The 10,683-nt window shown below is 38.0% G+C and overlaps 1 protein-coding gene across 1 annotated transcript; it reads left to right on the top strand.

Moving 5' to 3' along the window:
* The first annotated feature begins 2,443 nt into the window (after positions 1-2,443).
* On the top strand, positions 2,444-8,186 carry LOC149173599 (subtilisin-like protease SBT5.3). The gene is given in 12 exon segments (XM_089424671.1): positions 2,444-2,873; positions 3,307-3,404; positions 3,629-3,726; positions 3,868-4,053; positions 4,181-4,292; positions 5,089-5,644; positions 6,138-6,235; positions 6,408-6,653; positions 6,768-6,882; positions 6,987-7,092; positions 7,095-7,199; positions 7,505-8,186. Coding segments are annotated over 12 exon segments (2,352 nt in total). The 5' UTR covers positions 2,444-2,795; the 3' UTR covers positions 8,059-8,186.
* Positions 8,187-10,683: the final 2,497 nt, after the last annotated feature.

The following is a 10,683-nucleotide window of genomic DNA, read 5'->3' as shown; positions in this document are numbered from 1 at the left end:
AAGTTAGATATGTCTCTGTTTCACACCCATACACTACATAACTATCTAAACTGATATTTGTTTCACAGAAATTAAAAGTTATCTACATAAAACAAAAATATGCATAGGTAAGAGTCTATTCCTTCTGCTCCTCCGAGGCAGATTCAACAGGTGCCAAATCCTTGGTGGATGCCCCAGGCATGTCATTCAATTCTAGTATGCAAGGGATGTGATGGTCAATTCTATCCAACCTGATGTCTTGTTTACGCAGATGGAAGAGTATTTTCAGCAAACACTACTTATAACTCGACATACCCTGGAGTGTCACTGCCATTCCCACAGAAATTTGTTCCATTGCCTTGCCTAATAAACTCTTCATTAACCAATACAGGTACAAAGTTTGCTTAAACTGCATAATTCTTCCTCGAGTGTTACCCGGATCCGGGACTAAGGTCCTCCAATTTTCCATTTCTTCCTTTGTCTCACTGCCTTGTTTTATTTCCTCCTCCCACTCTTATAACAATTTCTAAATTCCTGCATCTGTCCCCTCATGGTAAGCCTACGCTACTTCAGTGATAAGGTGTTCTACCGACTTCCTGCCCTTGCGCGGTTCCGACATGCTTGGCTCCTTGTATTTCTTAGGTGTCGGGCCTCTCCTGCCATGACCACATCCCCTCACAGCACAAGCCATGACCTGCTTGCCAGAGCCCTGGTGACAACAACAACTAGTTAAATCAAAACACAACATTGCAGTTATGCACCACCCCCAATGACTCTTTTCTGAATTGTTTTACCATCATTATGTGCCATCCCCTGCTTCTCCTCTCCACTTGATCTCACGGTTTCAGAGCTGAGGTGGTCCTTAGACCGCAGCCTGTAATGGGGAGGTCCATAGACCAAGCCCACTATCACACCCCTTTTCTATCCCCATTACTATCATTCGCATGCAGGTCAACTGAACCTTGCCTAAGCCATTCTCGCAGTCCCCTCTTTCTTCTTACAATTTGCCTGGAGTAATTCAGGTCCCTTTCCCCCTCTACCCAGGGATTAATGGCGCTGCCCCTTAGTTCCACCCAATTGGATTCTCTGGCCTTGCCATCGGTTTGAGAGGAATTTCGGTTAACCTAGCACTTTCTTTGCATGCAGCGGGGATGGTTGCGCCCCATGCATCCTACCAACTGCTTCCCTCTACCCCCTTCTTCCATCTCCTGCTCCTCATGCATTCGCTTGCAACAGTCAGCCTCACCCCAAGCACAGTTTAAGGAGTGTGGTGCATCAAAACCCAACAACATGCAATTATCCCCCCCATAGGCACTACCTGTCTGGCAGAGGGTATGGATACAAAACCAGGCAATTGCCAACAATTTCCTTCCCCATTGCCACCAATAGTTCTCTACCCCCCAAGCCTTCTTCCTATTTACCCTCCCCCTCCCCCCCAACAAAACCCCAATCATAACATAATTATAGTGGTGGAGCGAAACCGAATAACATACCCGAGATCAACATGTGTTCGTCGTCGAGCTTGGCGTCTCTAGTTCTATCCTCCTCCCGCACCACTATGATACCACCTTCCTCCACAAGCTAACACTCCAACACTAAACGCTTGCCTCCCTTGCCTGCCTATATTCCTTACCTTACCTCCTGTCTCGCCACCTTTCCCACCTCCCCAACATGCCTTCATGCCAAAGGTCGCTGCACCCATTGCCTTGAGCATGTGGGGGGCTATGGTACTAATTGCAAAGGTACCGATCATTACTACAATTAACTTGTCCCAAATGTCGACCCGCATCTCAATGGGAGTGTGAAATTGAAATATAATAAAGAAAAATCATTTTATAAAAAAAATACAATAATAAAGTGTAATAAAATTGGTTGAAAAAATGATACAAGCAAAAAAGTTAAAATAGAATAATACAATAATAAGGTGTAATGAGGTTGATTGAAAAATATACAAACAAAAAAGTTAAAAATAAAAAATACAATAAATAAGTGTAATGAGGTTGATTGAAAAAATGATACAAGTAAAAAAAATTAAAAATAGATTCAATGAAATAGAAAAATACAATCTACCTCCCAATCAATCAAAAATTTTAATTTTTAAAAACAAATTCAAACGTGATAATTAAAATAAATTTATAGTCAAACTATTGAATAGAAGTTTACCATGATTAGAAGTGCACACATGCGCATCATTGTCTTTTACCACCAACCTTTTGAAAAAGTCAAAATAGGCGTATGCATATTTGATCCTATAATCACCTACCAACATAACATACTTCCACCCGATGAATACTTCCTCTTTTGGAGAAACTTTTCACAAAAGTAAAGGGGTCCACTGCCCAACAAATTTGAAATTTAACTTAGTACATGCTCCTTGAGCGTAAGAACCAGCCCACTGAGATAAGGTTTACTTCAATAGGTTCTGATTCAACGTTTACTTTGCCCATAAAAGGGCTACTGCTCCAAGAAATTTTAAATTGTAGTGCATGTTAACCAAGCACAACGACAATTTCCATGAGATAAGGTCCACTCCCACATGAGATTCTTGCCCATAATTTACTTAGGCCACTGTGTGTGTGACGAGAAAAGCGCTCCCCACTCCTTTGCATGACCGTATTTATACCTTTTGAATCCAATAATATGATTCTATAAAATACTTGTAGCCTGCATGTGACTTTAACATATTCTTAGGGGATGAGATGCAAGCAGAATTCCCCTCTATCCACAAATGTATTGTGAAAAGTCGTACATATAGATTCAAAGCTCTCAGAACTTTTTGAAATAATTCTGCATGAGAAGGCAAGGCAGAGGTAGCCATGGCCGAGAAAGCGATTTTGCTTCTACTTTCTGTTTTGTTATTGCCATTCATTGATTCAGTCTGCGGGGCTAAACAGGCAAGAAGAAATACCTTGCTTTCTGTGTAGAATCTTCTCGTTCTGCTGATAGATGATGAATTTTGCTTTACTATTTTATCATTATTAGTATTCTTATTCAGGAGGCTCAGACTGAAGATCTGTGATGGCTGTCATTTTGGGTTTTTATTGAGTATTGCTTTTTTTGGGATCAAGAAGCCTGCGACTGAAGTTGGGCTTGCTTTTTTTTTTTCTTTTTTCTTTTCACATGGTTGTTTCTGAAGACTGAATGCAAACTAGCTTTCGGTATCAGGAATGTAAAATAGTCTTCAATCTGTAATCTATTCTAATTGATGTTTCAGCTTACATATGAATTTTGCTGTTGTGTTTACTGGGATTGGAGAATTCGATGTTTGGCCAATGCAATTGATGTTCAGAGCCGGAATTTATGAATTTATTGCTTTGGCTGTTGCAGTCGTATGTGGTGTACTTGGGAGGACAGCATGATGAGAAGCTGGAACACAAATTGGTAGCTGATTCTCATCATGAGCTTCTGGGATCAATATTAGGAAGGTAATAGTCAATGAATTCTGGGATTAATTTAATGAATGGAATAGTTTCAAATATATTGTAAAATGTGCAATACTCGATTGCTTTGTAATAGCATCATTAATCTGTGATCTGTACCCTGCATATTCTAGAATGTTATTGATATTTTTGACTACATGTCTGGTAGAAGTGATTATGATTTTTCAGTCTATGAATTGGGCTCTCACATAAATTTTTTGAAAATATAGCAAGGAGGCAGCCAAGGAGGCCATATTTTACTCTTATACCAGATGCATGAATGGTTTTGCTGCTCGTCTCGAAGAAGAACACGCTAACGCTCTCTCAGGTGAATTATTTAGCATCATTGAACCATAGTTTCTTTCTCCGTTTCATTGAATAAATGGATGGCCATTCAAGCTGGGAGATCCGAATAATTTCGGATTTCTTAACTGAATGGATGCTGCTGTTTTCGGTTTTTGTTATTCAGAGCTCCCACAGGTATTATCTGTGTTCGTTAACCGAGGAAGAACTCTGCACACAACTTCTTCATGGGGATTCCTCGGCTTAGATGAAGATGAAGGTGGGCAGTGTGAGACTGAAGTAATTTCTCCGCCATCGCTATGGAGAAAATCTGATTTCGGGAAGGAGGTTATCGTTGCTAACCTAGATACAGGTCGCCTTCCTCAATGTCCATAGAAATAGCTCCCTCTCTGTTTCTCTCTGTGTATATCCTGATAATCAGACAATACTAAGATGGTCTCATTTGATTTCTTTGGTTGGTGTTGCTGCTCTTGCTAAAGGGGTCTGGCCTGAATCTGAAAGCTTCGACGACACGGGTATGGGGCCTGTTCCTTCTCGATGGAAGGGGATCTGCCAAACTGGTACAAACTTCAGTGCAGCTCACTGCAACAGGTACCTCCATCAATACCCATTTCAGGAGTCAGTGCCTTTTCCAATTGTATAGATCATGATATTTATAAATATTTTTGTCTATATATCCGCTTAATGGTTTCTCAGAAGAGTCCTGATTGCAATGTTAAAGAAAAACCCTGTTCCCTCGTTTTTTAATAATTTCTACAAAGATGATAGGATTCTCTACTTCTTATATCAAGTTGTTCACACTAACAGATTTCAGGTCTGTCTTAACATGGTAAACAAGGACAGGCAACACTTTTCACAGTCCTTGATTGAGTAAGCGAGTTTTGGAGTATAGGTTGCACTTTCAAAGAAGTATTTGTGGGTCCATTGTATTCATCCTGATAATAATAAAAAGTAGCACAGCTTCCATGTGGTGTACTGTCTATTGTTGGATTTCTCTGTGGTGAATTTTGTTTGTGTTTGTGATACTTATTTTTTTATTCTACTGAAAACAAAAGCAATACAACATGCTTCTTTCACATACTATGATGTGTTCTTGTTTGTTTTTTGTCATATTCCTTGCATTCTAATGTGGTTATTGTTTCTTATTGATCCGTTGTATTGCTAAGGAGAAAACAAGCCTCTGTATCTTTGTGCTTGTTAGTCTGTTTTTGGCTGTTAGAACCCAACTCCATTGTAGGATATACCTGCTTAAAAGAGAAGGACCTTTACCACCTGTATTCATAGAGTCAAGGTTTCACAATCTATAGGAATTTGATTGGAAAGTAGCCCTCCTGCACCTTGCTTCATAGGATCATTGTTTCACTATTCAATGTGTTGTTTGCAACAGGAAATTGATTGGAGCCAGATACTTCATCAAGGGATATGAGGCTGCAAATGGGCCTTTGAATATCTCTGGAACTGGTGAATTTCTTTCTCCACGAGATAAAGATGGACATGGTACTCATACTTTGTCTACAGCAGGTGGGAACTTTGTGAAAAATGCAAGTATAACTGGATATGCAGAAGGGATTGCAAAAGGAGGAGCTCCTCATGCTAGAGTTGTAGCCTACAAAGTTTGTTGGCCTCCCAATCCAAATGGAGGAGAATGCTATGATGCAGATATTCTTGCAGCATTCGATGCAGGGGTACATGATGGAGTTGATGTGTTCTCTGTTTCTATCGGATCTGGCCCTCCTCTCTCTAATTATTTTCAAGATGGAATTGCAATTGGAGCATTCCATGCAGTCCACAGAGGAAAGGTAGTTGTCTGTTCCACTGGAAATGATGGTCCTACTCCGGGGACAGTTTCAAATGTGGCACCATGGATCATAACCGTGGGAGCAAGCAGCATTAATAGACAATTTCCTTCAAGTGCTATTCTTGGAAACAACAAGACATATATAGTGAGTATACCTTATTTCTACAATTTTAGCTCTGTTTTCAGGTAAATCTGAAAGCACATTTAATTCAGCATATGAAATCCATATACAAAAGTCTTTACCAGAAGCACCATGGACGAAATTTACTCCTAAAACACACAGAAACTAAAGTAGGCTGATAGGCTGATACCCTTTTCGTTATGTTCACATTGCAAGTCGTTTTCAAACCACTGTCTGATTTTTAATGTCTGGAACACATGCACTGATATCAGAGTAGTTCAAATGCTACGATGGTAATTTTCTTTAATGAAAATTTCAGGGGAAATTGTGCTTATTGAACTTTTCCTTGTGTCCTTCATCAAACTAAAAAATCCATGTATCCAGTTTTTCAAGTTTATCGGATTTTTTGTTGAACTATTACAAGGCCTCTGAAGGGCATTGAAGTCAACAAATTTGATCCCTTGCATTATTCTAGAAAAATCATTTTATGCCTCTGTATATTTGTGTTTGATGCCAGGGAGAAAGCATATCCGACTACCAGTTACCAAAGAAAAAAATGTATCCTCTGGTATCATCAGCTGATGTTATAGCTCCAAATCAAAATAAAACTGCTGGGTATGCTACATAATACCAATTTTAATTATTTTCATAATAACAAAAAGTCCACTTATCAATATGGCATATTCTTCCCAAAGAAGAAATTTGTATTAGTGTTAGTCCAAGGAATGAAAAGCTAGATCTCTCTATGGTGATGAGTTTTAACAGTTTTGATGTAATATTGTTGCAGACAACTTTGCTTCCTGGGATCTCTAGATCCCCTCAAAGTTAAAGGAAAGATTGTTGCCTGCCTTCGTGGTATCAATGCAAGAGTTGAGAAAGGTGAAGCAGTTCATATGGCAGGCGGGATAGGCATGATTCTCTGCAATGCACCCGTAAATGCCAACGAGGTCGCTGCAGACTCTCATGTTCTTCCAGCTACACAGTTGAATGCAATTGATGGGGCAGAAGTATTTGACTACATCAATTCTACAGCGTAGGTTTCGGGACAGCTATTTTACTTATATTTAGCCCTACAATGAAAGGATTCTAGTCAACGAACGTCCTTACATGAAACATCCTAAGTTGCCATAAAATTGTGCTCATTCAGGTCCCCTGTTGCTTACATTTCTCCTGCAAGAACTGTATTGCGTGCAAAGCCAGCTCCAGTGATGACAGCTTTTTCCTCTCAGGGACCGAATAGTCTTACGCCAGACATCCTCAAGGTCATAATCCACTCCCCAAAACTTTGTGTTTACATGATGATAATTCATTGTATGATACTGCAGTTTTTCACAATTGAAGGTTCTCTACTGTTTCTCCAATGCAGCCTGATATTACAGCTCCAGGTTTGAACATCCTAGCAGCATATTCAATGGCAGCATCACCAACTGGCCTTTCATTTGATCAGAGGCGTGTACCTTTCAATGTAGTTTCTGCACATCTATGTCATGTCCACATGTTGCTGGTGTTGCAACTTTATTAAAGGGAGCATATCCTCATTGGAGCCCTGCAGCTATTAAGTCTGCCATTATGACTACAGGTGTATATGTTTATCCATTTATTCTCTCACACATATACACATTCAAAAAGCATCAATATCTTAATCATGGAATTATGGATTTCAACATGGGTATGCTGTTATTTAGACATGCATATTTTCACAGATCCACATTTTCACCTTAACATGCTTATTAGACACCAACAATGTTCTCACCATGCCCAAACAGCTGAGATGGCTTAGGAAGGCATATAACATAATAGCAAAATATAGATAGATAGAAATTCTATGATAAATTACTCTTCCGTTAATTTCTTTTCTGTTTTGTTTTCTTTTGTAAATCACAGCTGAAAGAATGGATAACACTTATAAGCCAATTAGGACTGCATCGCTTCAAAGAGCAGGTCCTTTCAACTATGGTGCAGGTCATGTCAATCCGAATGTGGCTGGAAATCCTGGCCTGGTCTATGATCTATCCGTCAAAGACTACTACAGATTCTTCTGCAGCCTGAATTATAATTCAACCCAGATAAAGAAAATAACAGGGAAGGCGTTTTCTTGTCCGGCACGCCAACCTAAGATACATGACCTCAACTATCCTTCAATTACGGTCTCACAATTGCAAGGGTCTGTGACTGTGAAAAGAAAGGTGAAAAATGTGGCAGAGGGACCTACAATTTATAAGGCAAAGGTGAGGTCTCATCCCAGAGTTTTGGTGTCAGTTGAGCCCAAACAACTTGAGTTTTCTAAGAAAGGGGAGGAGAAATCATTTAGGCTGACCCTCAGAGCCATGAAAACGTCTTCTGGGAACTATGTATTTGGGTCCCTAACCTGGAAACATGTTGATTATTCGGTGACAAGTCCTATTGTTGTGAATACAGTGACTGTCAACAGTCTTTGAATAACTATCCAACCAACTATTGTTTGAAGATTTCCATGGATTGTTTTATACATGTGAAAAAAGAAAAATCTCCACATGTGAAAGAATGAAGAAACAAAGCAATAAAAAAGAAGAGCATTTGTATTAAACTTTTGCCATTTTGATTGAATATGACATGTATGTTGTTTATCAATGGTCAGGCCATATTGAATTTAAATATATTGCTTTTGACTAAATGAAGTTTTTATCTTTCTTCCTTGAATTATTAGTTGGTAAGGGATTTGTTTGCGTTGAAAGGTGCAAATTTCTATTTTTTTCCTATTTTACTTTCAAAATTGAATTCAAAATTTATTCTTCTAATTATTAAAAAATTACGAAGTTAATATATACATTTTTTTCAAAGTATTTTATAGTTACTGATATATAAATTATTTGTATATTTAAAAAGGTGTAGGATTTAAATTTATTTTTATATAAAAAATTGAAAATCTAAACCTATTTAGCAATACGAAAAACTCACTCTTCTTTATATTATTTTTAACTCAATAAAATATAAACGTTTTTCTTACAATTATTTCATAATTTATTAATAAAAACTGTTTTTACACATTTATTAAAATAAATATTTTACCATTTTAATTCAAAGTCAAAACTCAAATCACTGATTAAATAAAACATTCATGCAACAATATCACATTGATATGTAATTTCTTTGTGTTGAATAATCTAATTTGTTTATAATTTTGAATTTGTGACAATGATTGTGTTCATATATTATATAATTTGAAGTTGAGTATTTTTTATTTATCACATATAAGTAGTTAGTAAAGTATATTGTGTTGCAATGTATTACATTGACATTTCAAGCTATAAAAACACTTTATGTTCAAGTACTTCATAAGTATGCATGTCACTAATCTTAGACACTGCAATATTTATGTTACTAAGCTATGTATCACATTTCAATTGTTAATGTGTTGAAACACTAAAACATTAAAACACAAATTTTTTGAAGCAAGAGATTGATGTCACTCAACCTTCGATATAAACTTATTAGTCCAAGTAACATGACATTGATCTTCATCAACTAATTTCTAGTTCTTAGTTGTATATTTTGAAATGGTCCATATGTTGACTTTTTCCTTGGCACTTCAGAGTCAGGTATATGTCTTAAACACGATCACTGATACACTCTAATACCCTCAACCTTCTAGCACTTTTCACAACGGAAATCTTAAGTAGTAAAATCAATTTAGTGCACAAAGATATGAGCCCAACACTCGATTATTTTATTACTTTATTAACATAATAATCATGGGGCTCCCTACCAGGGATTATGGACCTTGACCTCTGATACAACTAGTATAAATAGTATAAAACTAGGGCTTGCAATCTGCAACATCGGATCTGCGATCTACCCACAAATAAATAGATAAGAATAAACACATGACAGAGATAACTCATCTAATCTTTCTTAGGTTGAACTGCTCATACTTCATAGAGACTCGTCCTTCTTCCAATGCGCCTTCTAAGGGTCTGCAACTAGCTCTTGTTCACATATGGCTAATTGTTCTTGGTTTTAGCTCTGCCCATGGTGCCCTTCCTCATACTTCTTTTCACTTGGTCAAGTAGCTTGAAACCCTTTGCTTGCATACTTCAGGTCTTGACCTCCTATTTCAGCCTGCGGTCACCCTCTTCTTAGCCCCGGTCATATTCTATATCTCCTGCATATGGATTTAAGGGAACTCAACCCTAATACCAACCTTTCAACCCTCCTTCCACAGAGATTTAGGGCCACGATCTCTCCAAAACTAGTAGAACTCAACACCTTGTAGCCTTACTCAACTTCCTTAGACTAAGTGTATTTCGACCTCCTAGGGCTCTCTCAGCACAAGAGAAATTACATCTTCTCTTACACTTTATGTCTCTTGAACCTTACCTTAGGCTCTTTAAATATTTTTCTTTTGGTCACTTAGGAACCCTCTAGGCTTTAGGGTTTTATCATCTTGAACTTAAGAATAAATGATTAATTCTTTCTTGGTCCTAAACCCCTTACTTTGGTCCAAAACCCCATTTTGGGTAATTAACCTATTGGCATTGATGTTGTGATGAGTTGATGGTTGGCGTTGATGTTGTGACGAATTGATGGTTGACATTGATGTCAACCTAGGCCTGTGTTGTAGATGATATGCATATGCTTGGTTGTTTGATGGTATTGGCTTGTGCATGGTTATTGTGGTAGATGCTTGTGTTGCAGGTGCTCTAATGTTTGCTTTGATGGATTTGATGGTTGGTTGGCCAACTAGGTCTCCATATCTATGATGCTTGAGGTATTACCCTTGATATTTCCTTGATGCTCCTGATGAGTTGTGGTTGGACTCTTGATGAGGTCTAGAGAAGTTGTTATGATGTATCAAGTTCCCTTCTATGGATGAACTACATGATTGTTGCCACTTGATACAATTTCTGCACTCATGAGTTGGTTCTTGCATTTATGAAGACTAGGTCATGTATGAGCTCTATAGGAGGTTGAAAAGTTGGTTTTGAGACTTGCCATGCCTTGGACAAGATTTACAAATGTTGGAGATGCTCAACAAGAAGTTAGAGGCAGTTCTGAGTTGGAGTTTTTGTGTTTTCTTTGATCAT

This window comes from Pinus tabuliformis, chromosome 4_2 (genome assembly GCF_031772625.1).
Source record: "Pinus tabuliformis cultivar Carrire ecotype Pingquan chromosome 4_2, CPIR1, whole genome shotgun sequence".
Classification (NCBI taxonomy): Eukaryota; Viridiplantae; Streptophyta; class Pinopsida; order Pinales; family Pinaceae; genus Pinus; species Pinus tabuliformis.
Note: the sequence above shows the minus strand (reverse complement) of the source record. Positions and strands in the feature narration are given on the sequence as shown.